This window comes from Aotus nancymaae, unplaced genomic scaffold (genome assembly GCF_030222135.1).
Source record: "Aotus nancymaae isolate 86718 unplaced genomic scaffold, 86718_ANA_hifiasm-v0.15.2.pri h1tg000108l, whole genome shotgun sequence".
NCBI lineage: Eukaryota > Metazoa > Chordata > Mammalia > Primates > Aotidae > Aotus > Aotus nancymaae.
In genome coordinates this window covers 41,092,045-41,114,044 of record NW_026988523.1, presented here as the reverse complement: position 1 = coordinate 41,114,044, position 22,000 = coordinate 41,092,045, and the positions used below count along the sequence as shown (strand labels likewise).

The following is a 22,000-nucleotide window of genomic DNA, read 5'->3' as shown; positions in this document are numbered from 1 at the left end:
TACCTCGGGGGGACACAGCACGCAAGACAAGGGCCCTGCTGTGAGGAGTGGTGTGCACGCTGAGCCACCAGGCTCCCACAAGCTTATCAGTGACTAAACCAACACAGGGTCATATTTTAAAACTCTACACAGGCACCGAGAGATTCCGCCTCCCATATTTCCTGTCAGTATTTTGAGCCCCCTTTACATTAGATCTGAGGTTCCAGTGGGAGAGTCTGAAGTTGGCAGTGGGAGAAATGTGATGGGTTAAGACAGAATGCAGTTCCAAGTCCTGGGGGTCCTGTGTGTGTCACTCACAGGGATGCTACTGTCCACATGTAAATCACTGGACTTTAGCCAGGAAGATATGCATCCACTCCAATTTAGTCTAAAGTAATAATATGGGAAAACCAAGTGGCAGAGAGGTTTGAACGATATCACACAGGTAGCTCATGGCAGAGAGGGGATTAGAAGTCACATAAGCCGATGCCCATACTCTCAAGCTTTCTCTACACCATAATGGCTCAAACAAAATTGCAGATGTCCCCTAAATTGCCAAAGTACGAGGCTTCAATTTACTTTCCAACACATCCTAATGTTCCAAACCAGGCCATGGGGGAGGAACACGAGGGGAATCATGCTTTCCCCATTGTCCTCCGACTGTTCTAGTGCTGTGAATAAATACACACAGGAAGACAGCTCTGGGCTCTCATGTGCAGAAGCGAACTCACACTCCACTCACGCATGCTCAACACCACTGCAAAAGAAGCCCATCACTATTTCCAGAGCGGGCCAGAGCTCCCATGCAGCATAAACATACCTGCCATCTAGATCTGCAGCCCTTTTCTGTATCTAGTTGACATGTTGTGATAATCTAGAAAGGAGCACCTTCAGCTCATCTTCCAACTGTCACAGTCATCTTCACCTTATTCCACACCTCACCAGCGCACGAGGTTGTTACAGGACAAGCGAAACGAAGAGGCAACCTTGCTTCTCTGGAGTCCCAGAGTCTCCCCATCAAACTGACTTAAACAATGAGCAAAACAGTATGAGTAAGCCACTCATTTGTGTTTTAGTCACTTGCTAAGAAGAGCACCAACCACTGACAATATTTGGTCCTTATTCTCAAGAAATACACGCAGAAGTACTTAGGTGTAAAAGGACACAGTGCTTATGACTTACCTTCAAATAGTTCAGAGAAAAAATTGAGTATACACACATACACATGGGGCAGGGAGCAGGAGGAAGGGAACTGACCAAGCAAATGGGGTCCAAGGTTAATCGGAAAATCTGCATACAGGGCATACGGGTGTTCTTTCTATTGATTTTATTTTTGCAACTTTCGAGATGGTGTCTCACTCTGTCGCTGAGGCTGCAGTGCAGTGGCGTGACCTTGGCTCACTGCAACCTGTCTCTTGGGTTCAAGCGATTCTCCTGCCTCAGCCTCCCGAGTAGCTGAGATTACAGGTGCCCAGCACCATGCCTGGGTAATTTTTATATTTTGAGTAGAGATGGGGGTTTCACCAAGTTGGTCCGGCTGGTCTTGAACTCCTGACCTCAAATGATCCTCCTGCCTTGGCCTCCCAAAGTGCTGGAATTACAGGCCTGAGCCACTGCGCCCAGCCTATTTCTGCAACTTTTATGAATTTGAATTTCTGAAGAAAATGTGAAAAATACATAAACCTTAAAAAACTAAAAACAAATGTATTTGCTGACAGATTAGGTTGATAAAGGGGAAGAAAAGGAGGAGTATTCAGAGAGGACAGAGGTTTCCAGGGCTGGAGGGGTTGGGGTAGACAGTGTCAACACAGGAAAGCGATGAAAATAAAGATAAAAGGGGACAGACAGCGTCTCTGCAATATGTTCACTAAATTCTTCCTTCTCTCGGGTATTCTCAATCAGGGCTTGCCACTGGGGAATGGCAAGTTAAAAACAATCTTTACACATTTTAATCTTGCTTGCAGTAGCCTCCACTCATCTTTCAAAGGTAGCCTAGTTGGGGAGTGGAATCATGTGCATTGTGACATCAACTGTGCTCAGAATGTTTATCGTCTGGACAACCCAGCCAGCCTCTCCAGAGCAGCTGTGTGATCTCTTTACCCTGCAGTGGTCAGAATATGGAGAACTTCTCACTCCTCAGCATCTCCGGACCTCAAATCTCTTCCTCTGCCCTGAGTGCCTTTTCCGACATTACGTCCTCTCGTGCCACCAGCCTGTCAGGTAAACTCTAGTGCCACCAGGACCACAAAGATGTGGGGTTTTTTGAAGCTTATAATTGAGTACTCTGCCAGATCATGTTATAGGACCAAGATTTAGTGAGAAAGTCAAGTTACATATGGGGAGAAAATAACTTTTCAAAATGCTGCATTTGTGGTAAGTAGTTTTTTTTGAGATGGAGTTTCACTCCTGTTACCCAGGCTGGAGTGAAATGACACAATCTCAGCTCACTGCAGCTTTTGCCTCCTGGGTTCAAGCAATTCTCAGCCTCCATTTATCATCAAGTTTTTCCCCCTAGAGTACATGAAATCTCAAGGTGGCAGTATTTCTACATAGAGTAGAAACTAGTTTTAGCTCTGTTTTGACAATCTTGGAGTGAATTTGGAGCAGGAAACCATGAGAGAGGCCTAAGCGGCAGGGTAAACTGATGAGCATATCATGGAATAAAGGTGGACACCCTGAGGACTCCCTGTTCAAAATACGGTCCTCAGACCTGCAACGTCTGCATCGTCTGGGAGCTTGTTAGAAATGCAGGATCTCAGGCTCCCACCCCAGACCCACTGAATCAGTACCCGTGTTATTAACAAGACCCCAATGGAGACATACCGCTTGGTGGAGGTGGCCTCCTAAGCATCCATCTGTCTATATACATGACATCTATAAATTTATCCCCCAAACTGAACACAGCTGCTTTTCTGGGATTTGAGGCAGGTCAGCTTTTTGTCCAAGTGTTAGCAGCTACTCCAGGGTGTGCCAGGCAGTGATGGCCCACGGGAACCCTGACTGCGGGTACGAGATGTTTCAACTGGACAGTCCTCAAAGGGGGCATGCGACATTGCTCTGCAGCTGGTGACTCCGGGTCCCAGGATGCCCAGGAGACTGGCAATGCAGAGTGAAGTCATCCATGTGATGAGATGCAGGAGGGTCAGGTGAGGGGCAGGCCAAGCAGAGAGGTGTCATCTGGGCCACATCATAAATCCTACTTTCCAGAGAATCTTTCTGAGGCCTGAATGAAACGGCCCCATTCGGAATTCCTCAGGATGTCATCCAGAATAGCTCTGGCTGCTTGAGTTTAAGAGGTCACTGTTCTGTTTCAGCTTTGAGATGCCTTAAAGTACAGAGGATGAGCCTCTAGGTGTGCCTGGTTGGGGGGAAGTCCCAAGAAGTGGAATCTCAACCTTGCTCAGCTCACCAGTGTTTCTTCTGTAACGCAGACATTGCAGACAACGGTGCCCATGGAGGCATCCAGCCCAGCGCAGGCCCTGTCCCCCCAGTACCAAAGCATTGCCGTCCAGCAAGGGGTGCAAAATACAGTGCTCTCACCAGGTGAGGGCTTCTCTGACTCTGGGTGGGAATGTGTGAGAAGCTAAGGATGAACAGGGGCTGATTCCCTAAGGGAGACGAGGTGTCTGGAAGCCGGACCCCCACGTGCGGGCTTGTCTCCTGCAGCCTCCGCTCTGGCCCTTCTTCCTTCGGTAGACACCCGCAGGCCTGGGGCTCTCACCTTCCTCCCCTCTCCTGTCTCTGAAGCTGGTGTTCAAGAGCAGCTTCTGGCTGAGAGGGCTGTGGAGGGATCAGGATGGGCAGTGAGGCTGGAAAAAGGGTCACTGCCATGGGCGGTGAGAAGAGGAACTGTGGGAGGCGGACGGTCTGCCTGTCTGCTAGGTCACCTGTGTCTATCCTTAGAGGACTCAGTGGACATGGTGTCTCCAGGAGAGAAAAGACTTGACAAATACCAAGGCTTACTAACTAAAAGCGACCTCTCTCACCCCACAACCCGCCGGCCATTTGTACCTGTAGAAAAAGAATGCAGCGAGAGGGAATGCCCTCAGTTGCTCTCCCCACCGCCTTGCATCTGCTCTCAGACCGGCAATCATGGTGGGGTGGAAGTAACCGAGGTCGCGCCTGATGTCTGCTTCTTGACTTTCTGCTGGCATCCTTGGCTCCCCTGTCCCCTGTTTGCTTTCAGACCTGGTCCTTTCCTTTGCAGACTACAGCTTCGGGGACATCCAGCACGGGGAGCAGCTGAGGCAGAAGTGCACCATCTACAGGCCCTGGTTCTCCCCCTACAGCTACTTCGTGTGTGCAGACAGAGACCGCCACCTGGAGGCCTACAACTTCCCAGAGAAGCAGCAGGATGAGGGCAAGTGGGACAATGGCCTTTCAGAGGACATGGCTGAGAGCCTCTGTTCGTCCTCTTCCTCCCCAGAGAACACTAGCCCCCGAGAAGTCACCAAGAAATTCAGACATGGCCTGGACTCCATCACATCCCAGGACATCCTAATGGCTTCCAGGTGGCACTTAGCACAGCATAATGGCTACAAGTGTGCGGCCTGCTGCCGCCTGTACCCCACCCTGGACTTCCTCAAGAGCCACATCAGGAGGGGCTTCAGGGAGGGCTTCAGCTGCAAGGTGTACTACTGCAAGCTCAAAGCCCTCTGGAGCAAGGAGCAGAAGGCCCTGCTGGGAGACAGGTTCGCCTTAGGCAGCTGCCAGGCCTTCAAGTAGTCCTGCTGAACACCTTAGGCAAATTGGCAGGGAAACCGACTTATGTCTCTAGAGAGATGCCAATAAAGTTAGTCGCAGCCTTCTGTCCAGTCTGAGGTCACGTCACAGCGCCTGCTGTCCTTCCCAGAACCCGGCTCCCATCCCCTTTGGTTAATGGTTGCCTAGTAACACCAGGCACACTCCCTCCCCTTCTCTTTCTCTCTTAAAAATAAAGGCAATACCTAAAGTTTGGGAATATCCTCTAAGGCAGAGGTTCTCAAAGTGAGGTGCCCAGCCAGCAGTACCAGCATCCCCTGGGAACTCTCTGGCCCTCCTCAGACCTATGGGATCAGAAACTGTGGGGCTAGGGCTGGTGGCCTGTGTTCTAACCAGCCCTCTGGGTGACTCTGATGCAGCTCAGCTATGAGAACCACTGCTCTAGGATCCTGGCCTCTGCTTGGTTCCTATGTGGTCAGTCCTTTTCTACCCTGGGGAGAAGGGGTTGGATGCCCTTTCCTGCTTGCATGGGGAAGAATCTCTGCCACTTTAAAGGCTTCTTTGATGGTAGATCTTCTGAGGGGTGGAATATGAAGACAATATGCCTCAGAATATAAGGCAGGTAAGAGGCAGATGGGGCTGAGCTTGCACGCCACCATCATTCACTTAGAACAGGCACCTCGTGCTGGAGCAGAACAGCATCACTTTTGACCCAGGAGACATCTTTTCATGGCTGCTTTGAGCCAGGTCAAAATGGGCAGGTAAACATGGGAACCTATTGCTCCCTGTTACCAAGTAATGTGCCCAGCAGGCAGCCCTGACTCTTCCTCTATTTCTGAGTGAACTTCCCGGCCCATCTGACCCAGAAAGAGAAGTAAGCATCAGGGATGCATCAAGGACACCTATCTTGACTGTAATGTGGTTTTTAAAAAGCACCAAATGCTTCCTGGTGGTCCTTTCAAGCCTCGTTTACCTCTTTCTTCACCTCACTGATGACTCAGTGGCCCCTCCACTGCAGTGGGCACTGCCTTAAAGGGACCCTGGCACAAATCCTCCCCTAGTCTTTGCCTCCCTCAGGGCTTGGCCAGCAGGTGGCGTGGAGGGTCCTCCCTCACCTCGCAATGGCTTTTCCTCCTGAGTCTTACTCTACGGCTTAGCAGAGCTGCTCTGGTTATCAGTGTGCTGCTAAAAATCTCATTCACGGTTCTCTGGTTCCCCACAGAGTGGGAGGGAGGCTGGGCTCGATCCCCATCGCATCATATGCTGAGAGACCACTCCAGCCCTGTGCCCTCGAGCCATGCTTCTCGCCCCATTCTGTCCCCAACCCTACCCAGCCTGCATCCCAGAGTCCACTTGACTGCTGGGCTCCAGCTGGACTGGGAGCCAGGACAAGGTCAAAACCTGTCCAGTCCAGGGTGTGGGGGTCTCCAGGCAGCCCCGACATCATTCCCAGGACCCTGTGCCCTGAAAGGGCAAACGAGAGGCTCTGGGCAATCTTAGTCCTCACTCTGAGCTACTGTTGTCTCCTGTCCTTCGTCAGCAGCACGCTCCCTCCTCTATGGCATCTGTACAACATGCACAGGACATGTCACGAGAGGGAAAACAAGCAGGCCAGGGACTGAGCCCAGGTGCCACGGCACATGCCCATCCTGCCAGGCAGGAGCTCGTGGTTAGTGTCTTCTCCCTAAAGACAAGGCATTATCCACATTCCACATTTAATGTAGTATCAGTGTAACCCCAGGATTTTTCTCAGTATGGAGCTAAGTTTTAGCAGAGCAGAAAAAAGCACCCAGCACTGAACAGAGCATGAGCAGCACTGGTGCAGGTAGGAGGGAGCTCCCTGAAAGGTAAATTGTGCTGTATCCTGGGTCACTGCCAGGCACTCTCTACCGGGTCCTTTTAAATGCAATCTCGTTTACTCTCCACGGGAGCTTTGTGTGGTTTATACTATCCCCATTTTACAGACGGGATATAAAGCTCAGCTCAGTTTACTCAGGCAGAAAAGAACAAAGGGCATGTGAACCCAGTTGATCTAATCTTTCCAAGTTTCTCTCTAGCCTGGGCCTGACAAAGAACCAGGCCTAATACATCCTCTGCCTGCAAAATGGCTAAAAGTTCCAGCCAAGGTGACCTGGCTTCTGTAAAGTCTGTTCTGTGAGATCCCACAGCTCCTCATTCCTCAAACAACCTCTCGTTTACCAGCCTCCTCCGCCCTTTCATTTCTACTCCTTGCAGAGAAGCCTACGTTCTTGTGAGTCAGGAATTCTCTGCTGAGCTGTGTCTCAGTGATACATAATCCTCCCAGGTAGGTATGGGGAGGAGCCTGTTCTGTCCCCAGTGTGAACATTTCTGGAACGGACCTATTCAAACTTCTACCAACTACATATTTCAGACATTTAGTCATGAAGTCAGTGAAATAGTATAATCTTTTTTTTTCTCTCTCTTGAGACGGGGTCTCGCTCTATTGTCCAGGCTGGAGTGCAGTGGTGTGATCTTGGCTCACTGCAACCTCTGCCTCCCAGGCTGAAGCCATCCTCCCACCTCAGCCTACCAAGTAGCCTGGACCACAGCCGCTCACCACCACACCCGGCTAATTTTCATGTTTTTTTGTAGATGGTGTTTCCCCGTGTTCCCCAGGCTGGTTTAAACTCCTGAGCTCAAGCAATCCACCTGCCTTGGCCTCCCAAAGTGCTGGGATTATAGGCGTGAGCTGTATAATCTTGATTATACAATTATACAGTTATATTGGCAAATATCTATGATGTAGTAATTTTTCAATCACTCAAAACTTGATGCTGGCCAGGCGTGGTGGCTCACGCCTGTAATCCCAGCACTTTGGGAGGCCAAGGCGGGAAAATCACTTGAACTCAAGAGTCTGAGACCAGCCTGGTCAACATGGTGAAAACTGTCTGTACAAAAAATACAAAAATTAGCTGGGTGTGGTGGCACACAGCTGTAGTCTGAGCTACTTGGGAGGCTGAGGTGGGAGAATCACGGAGCCCAGGGAGGTCAAGGCTGCAGTGAGCCATGATCATGCACTCCAGGCTGGGTGACAGAGCGAGACCCTGCCTTAAAAAAACCCAAAACCAAAAAAACAAACTGGCTGCTACTACCTGCATATTCTAGTATTTGGAGTTCGAAAAAAAAAAAAAACTGGGATCGGCAGAGTCAGCAAAAACGGGTGTAGACAAGAGTTTCCCAATCTCATTTGGGGCTGGATGATTCTTTGTTGTGGTGAGCTGTCCTGTGCATTGTAGGATATTGATCAGCATCCCTGGCTTCACTCACTACATGCCAGTAGCTTTGTGACAACCAAAAACATCATTGTCAGATGTCCCCTCATGAGGCAAAATCATCCCTAGTTAAGAACCACTGATAACATCTGACCCTGCAGGTCTCATCTATAGAAAGTGTAAATGAAGCCACCATCTTCCTTTCCTCCTTCGGGGAACCTGTGAATCCTTCCTCAATCCCACACCCTTGGGAACCATGTCACAGAGCTGATGCCACTTGACTGGGGAAGTGGGGTAGAAGTGAGGGGGAGAAAAGGGGCAGGTGGAATAGAAGCAGCAAGAAAAGACAATGGAAAAGCTTTTAGAAATAAGAAAGGTTTATTTAGCAAAAGCCACTAGACTAGTGACAACATCCAGGGAGTAAGTGCACTTACATTAACAGAATCTTTTCCCAGAGAGTTGATCCAACAGAGTTAATGACACAACAGTTTTAGGGAGTAGAGGGCTAGCAGGTGGAGGGTTAGAGGAAGCAGTCAAGCAAAGAATAAATAAAAGGAATACAACTCCTAAACAAGATCAGTTGAGAGAAACGAGGCTAGGAAGAGGTTTTACAGAGAGAGCATTGATATAAGCAGGAATATAAGGAATATAATTTTTAATCCCAATATACAGTCCATCCAGTGTGGAGAAATTCTTTCCTGGCTCCATAACTGTGGGAGCCTCCTGTGCACGAGAGTCTGCTGGCACCTGGGGCAGGCTGGGACAGGCACCAATAAGGTCAGCACCCCTGGTGTCCATTTGTCCTCCATATAGGGCAGAGTAGAAGAATGAAAAAGAGGAAGGCAGAGTCGAGTTGGCAGAGCAAGAAGCAGAGAGGGAGGAGGACAGGGTGACATCATTGGAAAATCAGGTCTGCCATGTTCCCTTTCCTGCCCAGTTGGCCCTGATGGAGGGTCGGTGGCTGGTGATCCTTCAAGGCTCCTAGTTCTGTCTTTTGTCTCCCATTTCCACACACTAAGAGTGGACTGATTTAGGTCACACTAGGGAGGATGCCAATATACAAACTGGTCCTCCAGGGAGGGCCTGAACTGGGGAAAGGATGGGGCCCAGGCAGGAAGAAACCACCGTGGAACACCCCAAGGGCAAGAGTCTTGAATGGGTCCCAAAGTCAGCAACACAGTTAACTAGTTTCCCCAATTCTTTAATCTCTCCATTTCCTTTCTTCTATCCCATCTCAAGCTTTTACAGGCCATTGGGTCCCAAAGTCAGCAACACAGTTAACTAGTTTCCCCAATTCTTTAATCTCTCCATTTCCTTTCTTCTATCCCATCTCAAGCTTTTACAGGCCATTTAGAAACTACCTTCCTCACCCACTCCCTGGCCACATCCCACACAAGCCTTCTCCATCCACATTCCACACACCTAATCCACTGGCCTCTGGCTTTATCCTCAGCTCCTGCTTGTGTCCAGAAAACAGACTTTTCACTCCTCTGGATGTTCGAAATCTTAATAACCTAAACGGTCTCAGACCCAAGGAACCCTGGGTTAGATTTCATAAGCCAGGCAGGCTCAGCCACACTGGATTCCTGACAGCTGCTCATTTAGTTTCGTGGATCTCACTTTCCTGGTTCTTCCTTCTCCATGTACCCGTACCTATTTCCAATGGCAAATTAGATCAAAACGAAACAAACAGAACCATGCCTCCCCAACTAAATGCACGTTAGAAAACACAAATCTGTTGTTGATTCCAATACCCTGGAGATCCCCACTCTTTTCTGTCTGGTCACAATCCTACATATACATATACGCCTTTCCTCACACATGGATATATAAACACAAGTGTGTACACACACACATACACACACACACACCACCCTATCCTATTTCTGCTGACACCCTGATGCACCAAGGAGGGCTAACATAAAACCGCATTTATTTCCTTTAATTTGGACTTTCTGGGCTACAAGAGATCCAACTGTGGCCATTAGAAGAGGGCTGCGCTTTCATTTGTATGAATTCTAGAGCAAAGCTAGGGCCGATGAACTCCATTTGGGGCAATCATATCCTTACTGACTGACGCTCCAGTAATACTGCAGTTTGCATCTGTAGCTTGTTGTCTAGGATAAAGACTTAATTCCCTGAACATATGACTCTAGGAGGTCTCAGCAATCTCTTCAGGCATTTGAAAATCTGTTAACAGCCACTTCTGGCCTTACAGGAGCAAAGGAGCTTTTCCTCATTGCCCCAGCCAGCCTGTTAAGGAGCGGTGATCCCTAGGAAACGCCTAGATCATAAAAGATAAGACAATTGCACATGGCACTTCTGACAGGTGTGCTCAAGGCACGCACCCAGAGAGATGGGCCAAGGGTGACATGGCTGTGGTCCCTGACCCAAGTGGCAGTGATTCTGAAGCGTGGACAAACACAGTCTCACAGTCTCAGCTAACAGCCTGCATTCTTTTTTTTTTTCTTTTTTTTTCTTTTTCTTTTTTTTTTTTTGCAGTAAAAACTAACCACCACTGCCCAGTGGAGGGGACAGGTTGAGAGATAAGGCTGGGGGCTCTGGTCCTCTGGGGCTTTCAGAGAGGTAAGGTGCTGCAAATGCTTCCACTGGACAGGACACAGGGGAGGTGAGGGGCACTTCCCAGCCTCCGTTTAGATGGGCTGGGCTACAGGCAGGAGGTGGGCAGGGCAGCGCTTTCAAAACAATAATCAGATCTAAGTGACTGGGAGCAGCAAACAAGCTGTCCTCCCCCTGGGCTCTCACCCCAAGGGCCTGAACCATGAGGCTCCCTTTGAAGCAACATTCATTGTCCGGCTGGAGAAAATGTTTGGATTCAGTTCCTCTAAAAGCTTATCCACTGTGACACATTCCAAATCCATGCTCACACTACAAGGACTAGACTGGCTTTTGCAGCCCAGAGCACTCAATCTCTATAACCTCAGCGAGGGCCTGGAGAAGGAATTCCTCTCATAAAGGTCGGGGAAGGGTTAGGCAACTCACAGCATCCTGACATCCAGAAACAAAGCACCTGAGAAGGTACGCATGGCTTCCCTTCACGGTCGGGACCATGGAGATGGGGAGAGTGAGGGGGTACGGGGACATCACGGACAAAGCGGGAGAGCCTGAGGATGTAGCAGGTAGGGGCAGGTCCTCCAGCAGCCTGGCGGTCCTGGAGAGAGACCCTCTCCTGAAGCCATGCGCTCTGGAAGGCCCTGCCCCCACCACCCTCTAGTCACAAGTAGGAGAGGAGCTGGTTCACCTCTGGGAATCCGATTTTCCCCCCACTTTATCCTCCAAAGCAGAATCGCAAATCCTTTCCTGAAACTTGACACTCTCTCGGGCCCTGGCTGGCATTCTCCTCGGCAGCGCACATTCGCTGGGCATCTCCCACCCGGGCAGCAGCCAGACACGGCCCCTCCAGCCACGCCTCCGCCTCCATCTCCTGGCCCCTGGCCCCTACACGGCGATCTCATCGTCCAGGCCGTCGCCCAGCTCCTGCCTCTGCAGGACGTTCAGCAGGCGCGGCAGCTCCTCCTGGGACCACGAGTCGCGCTCCTCGCTCTCGTCCGTGTTGGACTCGTACTCCGAGGCGATGCCTGACTCTCGGAACTTGATGAGCTCCAGGCCGCCCAGGAGCGCCTCGCCCTGCGCCGGGGGCGGGGTGTCCTCGGGCGGGAGAAAGCGAAAGCACTCCAGCTTAACCAAGCAGTCGCGCCTACCTAAGGGGCTGCCCGCAGGGTGGGCAAAGTCAGCCAAGCCCGCGCCCAGCGGCGGCGAGTGCAGGTCCTCCGGCTTAGGGGTTGTGGGGTCACAAAGCACAGGCAGAGCTCCGGAGCGGAAGGTGATCTCCAGCAAGCTGTCCTGGGAGCCCACTGCACGGGAGACAAGAGACAGAAGAGGGGCCACGTTAGCCAAGGTTGTTGATTTGGGATGCCTGCCTTCTGACAGCCCGTGCCCCTGCAAAAGCCCTTCCCAGACCAGCTTAGCAGCACCTCCCTGAGGATGAGGACGGGGAAGGGGGTTGCATCTCTTAACACTTCACCCCTTCCTCCCGCCCCCACATGGCTCCAGACACACCTCGCTGGAGGGGAGGAGCTTTGGGACGTGGTAAAGGCAGGGACGTGAGAACCACTTGATGGTTCTGGGAGCCACTGAAGGGTCTGAATAGGGTTTGTGGTAGGAAAAAGGTACCAACTGAGAGAACCATATTAGAAGCCAATGGTAACCTTTAACACAATCATGTAAAAAAAAACATTAATTAGGATAGAGCCGAGTCTCAATGAACAACCTGGAAAATCCAGAGAGGCTTCCAGTGTGGTGAAGGGTTACCAATCCATACTTCTGGGCTACTTTAAAAATACAGACTCCCAGACCAGCCCCAGGCCCAACGACGCAGAATTTCTGTAGATTGGACCCAGTAATACGCATTTTTTAAAAAGCTCATGGGATAGTTTGGGGGGAACCACTGGTATAGTTGGAACACAGTTTTGCAGTCAGATCTAGATTTGAATCTTGGCTCTGCCCCTTGATCTTGCTCCTGTAACCTTAAGCTAGTTACTTAACCCCCCTGAGTCTGTTACCTCATCTGCAAAATGGCATTCCATTTTTCTGCAGCAGAACTACAGGGGTTAAATGAGCTCACACGCAAAAAATTTGACCACAGTTTCTGGCACAATAGGTGATCAATGGGTATTTGCTGGACCACAGCCCACACGCACTGTGAGCATGCATACAACCCATGGATAAACTCAAGAGGAAGGTGTGAAAATGTGTTGCGATCTACAGCTGCCTGGTCCAGTCCGGGGTGCTGAGGGTACAGCCAGCCTCTCAAGCAGGGGCCAAGCAGAGCTGTGCAGCCAATGCCTCCACTGCCTTATCCACTGAATAGATATACCGCTCCCAGCTTTTTCTGTGTGAGTCTAAAAATACATAGCACAGAGTAGTAAACTAATAAACAATTTGCTGCCTCCCACAGAGCTCACAGAGCACATGATACCTAATAGGTGCTGAGTATACTGTATTTTGCAAAAGCTCTCTGAGAAAGAAATGGGCTGCCCTAGGACATAGAGTACCAGAGCCCCTATCAAGTAGAGACTGGACGAGCACATAGCAGTGACTCCGGGTACATTCAAAGTCAAGCCCTGGGCCGGGTTAGAAGGCACCCAAGATCTCCTTTGGGCATGCGATTCTGTAATTCATTAAGTGTACTAACAGGGAAACAAAGCTGCCTATGCTTTCTGCTGGAATATAGGGGCAGGTCAGGGGTCCAACAAAGCACCACCAAAAACTCAAGGAAAGTAACACTTCCCAGAGCCTTCACAGAGGAAGCGAGGCTGGGCAGGGTACTGGCTTACTGGCGTTCTGTCCTGACAGCTTCAGCTCCAGCTCCTGCACCTGCTTGACCAGCAGGGAGATGTGCTGGAGCATGTCCTTGTTCTGCAGCAGGAGCTGGTGCACGCGAGCCTGGGCCTCCAGCCGTGCAGCAGCCTCAGCAGCCAACTGGTCCTTCAGCAAGTGTACCTGCAGAGAAGAGGCAGCGGCAGAGAAGACAGGACAGAGAGAAGAGAGGGACATGAATGCACATGAGAGTCGCCGGCAGACGGCTGGGACCAGAGATGCCCTCCACATCCAGTTCAAGAAGAAACCCTTCACAGGCAGAATGGGCATCTGGGCTTATCATTCCAGAGGAGAAGGAGCTGAAAGGAGTGGGTTCACTGGCCCTGTGAAGCTGTGTGTCCCAAGGGACGGCCATGATGCATCACTAAGGTACCACTCTGGGTCCCACACCAAGGGCAAGAGGCAGGAAAGAGCCATTGACCCGCTATCCGCCGCCACACACACACGTGCACACGCACACACACATACGCATGGTGCTCCAACCCTGCTTAGAGAACTCCTTCAGCACCCAGCATGGCATGCCATGTTGGAGGTGGAATGGGGCACTCTTTTCTCATCCTGTCTTTTAAAAAACAAAACCAAAACTGATATATTGACCCACTGGCTAAGAACAGTGTCACAACGAAGCCCATATAATCTGTCTTCCTCCCCCACTCGCCCAAACATAGTGAGAAACAGGAAGCACTACACACGGCTTTTTAAATTAGTGAGGCGGCTGTCATCAAGCCACTCTGTAGGCAGCAGCTTCTTTCCCTGTCTTCCTTTTTTATTTGCCATGGCAGACACCTAGGACTATGATTCATATCACGTACTACTAGGACCACCTGGTAGGGGTCAAACGTTTGCTGACTGACTCATGAGAGGGCCTCCTCCAACCAGCCCAGAAAGGCTGAGATGAACGGTCTGTGGCACCCTCATCAATTTCCAACCTCATCATGGCAGAGCAGCTGGCAGCAGTGCACTCAGCCCGCGTGAGGCCCAGTGGTGTCAACAGCTCTGTTCTTGGTGAGCAATCCTTATGTGGAGATAAAACTCAGTGGGAGGAGACGGGGGCAACCAGAGCAGGACCTGGTTTGAAGAAACTGATTTAGAAGGCCAATACCAGTGTTCACACATATGTGATGAATAAAGGGTTCTCCAGGGAGGGCTTCAGAAGGGCCCTGAAGAAAGGGAACTAATGAATTTGATGGCCTGGACCAATGTAGCTTATGGGGAAAAGGGTGTTCTTGTACCAAAACCATGGTGTGGGTAAAGACAGAGCCAGGTGACTAGGGGCAGAAGAGGTGGGATGAGGTTGCAGGAAGATGGATGGGGAGTTGGAAGCATTAGCTGATTCTCTTGCTCAGAAAACAAATGCTCAAATTTCTGAAGAGGAGTTTGCTCCGAAGAGATTCACATTTTTTTAGGGAGTAAAGGACAATTCTAGCCACCCTTGGCCAAGTAACCTGCTGGCCCAGGGTGTGCCCCCATCCCCCACACCCCAGCAACCAGCACTCAGAGAATTACACTTGTGGGTACAGTGGCTGCCTCCCTTTTGCTCAGATCAGAGGTCCTGACCTTGCCGTTGACCCTGTTTCTAATTGAATGGAACCACAGAGGGATAATGCCTAAGGAATTTAAAGTAAATCTGTCCTCCATAAAGCTAAGGACAGAACTGATATTTTGGTCAAGAAGTCGCCTCATTTTTTGTCTCATATTAACTGAGAAAAAAATCAGGGGAGGGGTCAGAACAGGTGTGATCCAGTGAAATACGTGTTTGGTCCTCATCCCCATTTCCTGACATACAGCTCCCCAAACCTTTGAGATCTCCAGTTGTAAGAGTGTTCTTTTGTATGCTTATTAGATGATTAGTGGCCGGGGAACCCCTAGAAGCCTCAGGATTTGGGGAGTGATCACAGGAAAGACCAAGGTATGATTAGAGGGTTGGGAGTTTTCAGTCCCAGGCCCCAACCTCCAGGAGGGGAGAGGGACTAAAAGTTAAACTGATCACCAGCAGCCAGTGATGTAACCAATCATGCCTACATAATAAAGCTTCCATTAAAAACTCAGAAGGACTGAGTTTGGGGAGCTGCCAGGCAGCTGAACATTTGGAGGTTCCTGGAGAGTGGGGCACCTGGGGAGGGCATGGAAGCTCCGCACCCCTTTCCACATACCCTGCCTTAGGCATCTCTTCCATCTGGTGGTCACTGGTATCCCTTATAATATCCTTTAAAATAAACCAGTAAATGCAGGTGTTTCCCTGAGTTCTATGAGTTGCTCTAGCAAATTAGTTGAATCCAAGGAGAGGGTGGTAGGAATACCAATTTATAGCCAATTGGTCAGAGGTGTAGGTGACAAACTATGACTTGTGATTGGTGTCTGAAGTGGAGGAAAGGCTTGTGGGACTGAGCCCTCAAACTGTGGGATCTGATGCTATCTCCAGGTAGATAGTTTCAGAATCTAACTAAGTTAGAGGACGCTGGGTGTCGTCTGCAGAACCGCTTGCTTGCTTGTTTGGTGTGTGGGAAAAAGCCCCATACATTTGGGTCATAGAAGTATGCTGTGACAGTACAGCAGGAAGAAACTGCGTCTTTTCTTCCTTTACCCACTCAACAGGGAAAGAAATGTCAATAATATTTTAATTTGGATGACAGACGGTGGGTGGCTATTAAGGTTTTCTCCTCCTTGGAAACAGGGGCATGGAGAAATTTCATCTGGGGGTCCCCCAAATCTATTTGGTTCTGAGGAACAGGACAACTGCTGTAGGACACCCACAGATAAGCCTCAGAGAAGGGTTAGCTTAATCTTGCACGATCCCAACCGTTACTTATCCCAGCAAAGAGTGTCACCGAGATGAACCTATTGAGCAAATAAAATTGCTAAATTATTCATCTTCCATTTTCTTTGGAACCAATCCAACCAGAGAGAAATGTGAAACAAAGTCTTTCGGTGGATATAAACAAAGAAAGCCAGAGAATCCTGCATACCACTAACTGGCACTTATAGAGGGCTCCCTGCACACATGCTGCAGAGTCAGTTTCTTTTTTTTTTTGAGACTCACTCTGTCACCCAGGTTGTAGTGCAGTGGTGTGATCTTGGCTCACTGCAACCTCAGTCTCCTGGATTCAAGCAATTCGCCTGCCTCATCCTCCCAAATAGCTGGAATTACGGGCACCTGCCACCACGCCCGGCTAATTTTTGTATTTTTAGTAGAGACAGGATTTCCCCATGTTGGCCTGGCTGGTCTCGAACTCCTGACCTCAAGTGATCCACTGCCTTGGCCTCCCAAGGTGCTAGGATTACAGGCATGAGCCACCGTGCCTGGCCGAGTCAGTTCCCTGCATCCCACTCTGAACATCCCAGCAGGACAGGCCATTTGAATGCACCAGACCAGGAGCTGGAGTGCTTGTCTGTTGGCTACTCCCTAGCAATTGTAGACAACGCATTTCTCTCTGGACCTGAGTTTCTCCATCTGTCAACTGAGAGAACTGGCTTCACACTCAGATAGTTTGATAATTACACATCCAGGTTGACATCATGACCAGTACTAGAGGCGACTTGTTAATGGCTCATTGAAAAAAATCCTCAGTTCCCCATTGTGAAGTCAGAGAATTAGGTCTGAGGGTAAAGGAAGAGTTTCCTCTTACAGAAGCAAGGAAAAAACAAAGTTGAAAGCTTGTTTTGTAGGTACCCAAGTTCCAATGGTGGAGTACCAACAATACCTAAAAGAAGACCCTTGAATCAAATGCCTCCCATCGCAAATCCACGGGCACTAAGTGCCATGAGAAAATGCTGCTTGTACCAGATTAAATAAGAGTTTTACCTCTGTAAACCCAGTTATACCACTTCAGGTATTTTCAAGCCCTGTGAATGTGTGAGCACTCGCGGCTGCCACTGCCTGAGCCAGCGCTAATGAGCCCTCTGCTTCTGCAGCTGTCAAAAGTGGTATCGGACATAAAGCTCCAACCTCATGCTGTGGCAGGCTGTGCTGCAGGAGAGCCCAAACCAGGCCACACTGAGACAAAACGGCCTGGACTTCTTTTAACTTTGAGGTGCAGCATTTTATAACTATGTGGGCTCGAACTTGAAGCCCTGAAATGAGGCAGCATTATTTGCAGCCTTGGTTTGGGCAGTCTGCCACAGCCCTCTGTGCTTTGTTTCCCCATTCAAACAACAGAAGCAGAGAGCACCACCTCCTCCCCACCAGATGGGATATTTATTTGTATTTAGTACGCTTTTCTTTAAAAGAATTAAACCCCTTTCGTAAAAGTAGACCATATTTTTTTCTGGAAAGATAAAAATCATCGCCCTCTTTCCAGAACTGTGCTGTCTTTGGCAATGAATGGCCTGCACTATGGCCTCAGCATGACACATACGTTCAGCCCTGCACCCTCCAGCTCTACACTGCTTCCCCAAACTCTGAAACCCACCCTCAACCCACCCAGTCACGCAAGATCATTGGCCCCCTCACTCTCCAGCTTACTTGCCTGGACTCCAGCTCCTCCATCAGAAGTGAGGGCAGGGCCAGGCTGAAGTTAGGGAGTAGCAGGCACATGGAAATGGCAGTGGAGAGAACCAGAGCAATTTGCCCCCCCACACACTGGACACAGAAGCAGAGGCAGACACCACTGTCTCACATGCACACGGCAGGGACTTGGGCAGTGCACATGAGGGTGCTGGGGACTGGGAGAAGCCACGAGGACAGATGCTAAATAGAGGGCCTGGGGTGAGGATGCGGAGTTTTGTTAGCGCTGTTCCTCTAACTACAGCATACATGACTGCGAAGCATAAATAACCAATTCCTTGTTCCTGAACAAGCGGAAGTGGCAGCAGGTAGAGGAGAAATCTTTAAATAGCAATACTGAACTGTACTGACACTTTCCTCATGAGCAAGGCTGGGCATTGGCAAACTGTGAACAGACCTGGCCTACTTAACTCTTGCCAATCAGCCACAGTGCCCAGATCAGTTCTGAGACTATGGCGGCCCAGCCCACGGCCATGCAGGTGCCAGCTACATCCCAGCTTCGATTCAAGGCTTAGCTGTACTCTTTCACACCCTTGAACTTCTGGTCCACCTAGAAGCAGGAAGCTAGCGCAGCCAGGCAAGACTCATGCTGGGTTGGGAGAGTGGTCAGAGGGACGTGGGTGTTCACTATTTACACACTGAGGTCTAACCTGGAAATACTTAAGAGTTGGTTGAATACCACCTTTGCCCATATACCTTTAAGGCCAGGGTGAGTCCCTTCGAGACCAGCTCAGAACCAATTTAGGGTGAGGTTGGGAGAGGTCTTGAGGTCTTAGACCAAATCAAGACATTGTGAAGGAGACCTAAGCCTGATCCCCATGGCAACAGCATAACTAGACTGGCCTGTGGGAAGAAATTCGGGGGGGGAGAGACATAAATAGTGCAACAAGTGACCTCAAGGGCACACTTGTCTGCAAGAAACTCTTTATCCTTTGATTTTTATCCAGGAACAACACAGGAGGATTTGGATGCTCTCTGAGAAAAGGAAACTATTCCCACCTGAAAGGCTGAGGTCAGTTTTACTCATTGGAATTCTGGGGACTGCTGGTAGTTTAATAAAGAAAGACAGAAGCTTTGCAGTTTGGTGGCAATAGAGTCTGACAGAACAAGTAAGAGCTAACCTCATGCTGGAAACTGAAATCAGCCCCGTCCATGCAGAGAAACCAAGCTTGCTATATTTGGTCTATTTCAAATGTGTGAAAGATGCCAAGGAGACCCACCTATCAATCCAGCTACATCTTACATAATTGCTTTTACTTAAGGATATAGACACAAATAAAAAGCCCTTGGATTAAGCACTACAAAGATAGTGGAAGAAAGAGCAGTGTGCAGAGAAGCCTCTAACTGAAGGTCAGTTTAGGACTGAATCCATCTATAGGACAGGGCAGCTGAAAGCCAGCTTTGAGGTACAATATCCCTGCTGTGCTCCTGGACAGCAAAAGCAAGATGTGAACAGAAAGAAGGTGGTCAGAGACAGACGGGGATGGCAGACAGAAGTACAGGAGTATGTTCAAGAACCTATCAGCTGGCCTCAAGGTCCTGTCCTATCTGGCGATTTTGGAAGTCTATGACTTTCCCTAAAGTCATCTCACCAATGTGGGACACAGATGCACCATGGTGGCCTTTTGATCATCACACTGCTTGTATTGAGAGTCAAGCAGGGCAACTATATTCAACAGATTCCAAGTGAGTGAGAGGCTAAGGATGCCCAGCCTGTGGACATGTCTAGAACTGAGAGAGGCTCAGGAAGCAAATCCCAAATACCACACTCTTTTCTTCCCCAAGATTCACTGTCTTCTAAGAGAGACACAATTAAAACAGGGTCAGGGAAGGATGTCCCATGGAGACTAACACTTGATTCTATACCAGAAAACCACTCTTAGGTTTCATCCTGACTGTGCTAGACCTGTGATAAGTTATATGCCTTGTTGCTTTGCAGATTGAATGCTTCCTTCTACTGCCACGATACTCTTGTGTGGATTACTCATTTGCAAATAGCTTCTCTCTAGTACTTAGTAGTGACTTCAAATTCAAATGCCTCCCTGATAAAATCATATCATGAATAAGCATCAAGCCCATTCTTTGATAAATAAGAATTACTTGCCAATTGATACGCTGCAAGATAAAAGTATTATGATCTGTATTCAATGGGAAACTTGTGGAAATGAAATGAGTCTGGGAATGGACCCGTGCTGGAGAGCTTAGTCTTTGTGCTCCTGTCAGCCATCCCACTAGGGAGGGGATTCTCAGACGACCATGCCATCATTAACTACAGGAGATGGATTCTTTTATTTGACAAAGAGAAATCATTTTTTTTCTCCAAATATGAGAAGTCATTAATGACATTCCCTCCTCTCTGTTGCTGTTTTGGGAACACCTGCAAATCCTTCTAGCATCACAACGCATCCTTTTTTTCATGGTAAGACTTTTTAAAAAGACTCCAATAACTTGAGAGCTGTGTCCATGGATTCTACTCTCCTGAAATCTGGCTCCAAAAGTCATCCATGAGGCTTGCGTCTCAGGCCCAGGTCAATGGAGACCATGTTATAAGAAGGTCTTTTTCAAACCCTGAGTTGTAGCAGATCCTGTTAGGGTCAGGCCGGCGGATGCCTCCTCAAAGTGAAAAGGTGGAAAGGACAGCTCTGTTTAGATGATTCACTCCACTCAAGAGCCAGGAGAAGAGTAAGCAGAAGATAGAACAGAGAGCAATAGGTGATCCCTGGAGAAATCTGCTCCCCGCATTCTAGAATGCAGAAAACCTAAGTGGTCAACGGTCTGATCAAGCAAATTTGGAATACTGATGCAGAGCTGCCTTTCCAGATCCTTCACCAATTCTCCAAGCCCCAACTGCCCCCTCTCCTAAGATCTTCATGCACTTATCAGGCCCTCACCCTGTCTCTTGCCTCAGGATTCAGCCTTTGGTATGAATGAACGTTTTCACCATTCTCTGACTGCCCATGGTAGAAAGGAAGCTCAGACTCATAAGTGCCAAGAAAGATGTGGACTACAGAACTCTCTACAGAAAGCAAACAGGAGGAATCCCTGCTGAAAGCAGCAACGGAAGTCAGCTCACCCTCCTCTACAATGTAGCGGTGGCCCAACAAGTTTTTTGGGGCACAAACACCACCTTGATTCTGAGATCTAAGTCAAGTCTTTTCCTTATAGCTCAAATAATATACCTAAATTCCTGTAAGTTAAATCCCACGATAACGAATTCCAACCAAATACTACCCGGAATAACTAGATCAGAATGGAGGCTGGGAACCTTGTTACAGACACGGAGACTGGGATGCCAGCGTCTTTTTACAACGGTGTTTGGCACAAATTCACACTTTAAGCTGTTTTAAGAGTGGTCTCATAAACCCACGACTGTCCTGACTCTGAAGGCATCCCTTCCCATCCCAAACGTCAGGAAAATCGGGCAGGAAAGGCAGCGTGGAATTGTGCGCATCTTTTCCTTTGGTGAGTTCAAGTCATTAAACAACAATGTTCAGCCAAGCCAGCCAAGCCCAGCTCAGAGCGGGGGATACATGGGAAACCAAAATGTGCCTCTCCATTTGAACTGCATCCCCCATCTCTCCCCGTCCCACTGCCCCCACTCCCCAACAAGCAATGATCCAACAGCATGAGCGATTCCTTATGACTCCCTAGATTTTAAACCTGCCCTGAGCCCCTCGCTAGGGAAGGTGCATCAAGCCCATGAGAGTGGAGCCTGCGAAGTAGGGAGGAGGCTGAGGAGAACCTGGGCCACAGCCACTTGCGTCTGCTGCTGCTGCTGCTGGAGGAGCTGCTGGAGGAGCTGCATCTGGTGATGAGTGGACAGCGGTGTCCCTGTGCCCAGGCCTGGAGGCTTCGAGGAAGAAGAGGGGAGCAGCATCCTGGGTGAGGCTGTCAGCATGGGCTCCTGGGGGTGTGAAGCCTACAGGGGAGGGAGAAGACAGGACATGACACGTGGCAGGAGCCATCTTGAGGGCCCTCCCTCTCTTTGGCATGCATTCGGGAGGAGCAAATTGACGCACTTACAACCCATAAGCTGACAGTGCTGCATCTTCAATGGAAATGGGAGTAAGGGTCCAGGAAGGAAATGGTGTAGCTGCCTGGGCTGATACCACACCGTCAGAAAATCATATGGGGACACCTCGGTAACTGACCCTGCATGATGGGAGACTGATGGCTGATACTG

General features: G+C 49.5%; 2 protein-coding genes across 12 annotated transcripts in view; one reads left to right on the top strand and one right to left on the bottom strand.

Moving 5' to 3' along the window:
• CUNH1orf226 (chromosome unknown C1orf226 homolog) overlaps positions 1–22,000 on the bottom strand; it is a 385,517-nt gene that overhangs the window by 9,099 nt on the left and 354,418 nt on the right. For 10 of the 11 annotated variants that reach the window (XM_012468862.3, XM_012468858.3, XM_012468859.3 and 7 more), the window contains 3 exons: positions 21,560–21,736; positions 13,271–13,436; positions 11,636–11,788 (listed from right to left, as the gene is read on the bottom strand). In XM_012468862.3, coding sequence (XP_012324285.1) covers positions 11,636–11,788; positions 13,271–13,436; positions 21,560–21,736 — 496 coding nt within the window. Of the gene's footprint in view, positions 1–11,635; positions 11,789–13,270; positions 13,437–17,779; positions 21,479–21,559; positions 21,737–22,000 lie in introns of those variants that run through there. The other variant, XM_012468866.2, reaches the window with a different exon arrangement.
• Positions 2,034–4,704, top strand: SPATA46 (spermatogenesis associated 46). Its single transcript, XM_012468871.2, has 4 exons — positions 2,034–2,199; positions 2,230–2,231; positions 3,411–3,522; positions 4,187–4,704. Exons 1-4 carry the CDS (start codon positions 2,097–2,099, stop codon positions 4,702–4,704), a joined length of 735 nt encoding a protein of 244 aa, XP_012324294.2. The 5' UTR covers positions 2,034–2,096.

Coding starts and splice junctions, on each gene's coding strand:
- SPATA46 (XM_012468871.2), top strand. CDS start 2,097: ATGGAGAACTTCTCACTCCTCAGCATCTCCGGACCTCAAATCTCTTCC. Junction 3,523..4,186: donor AAATACAGTGCTCTCACCAG/GTGAGGGCTTCT, acceptor TTTCCTTTGCAG/ACTACAGCTTCGGGGACATC.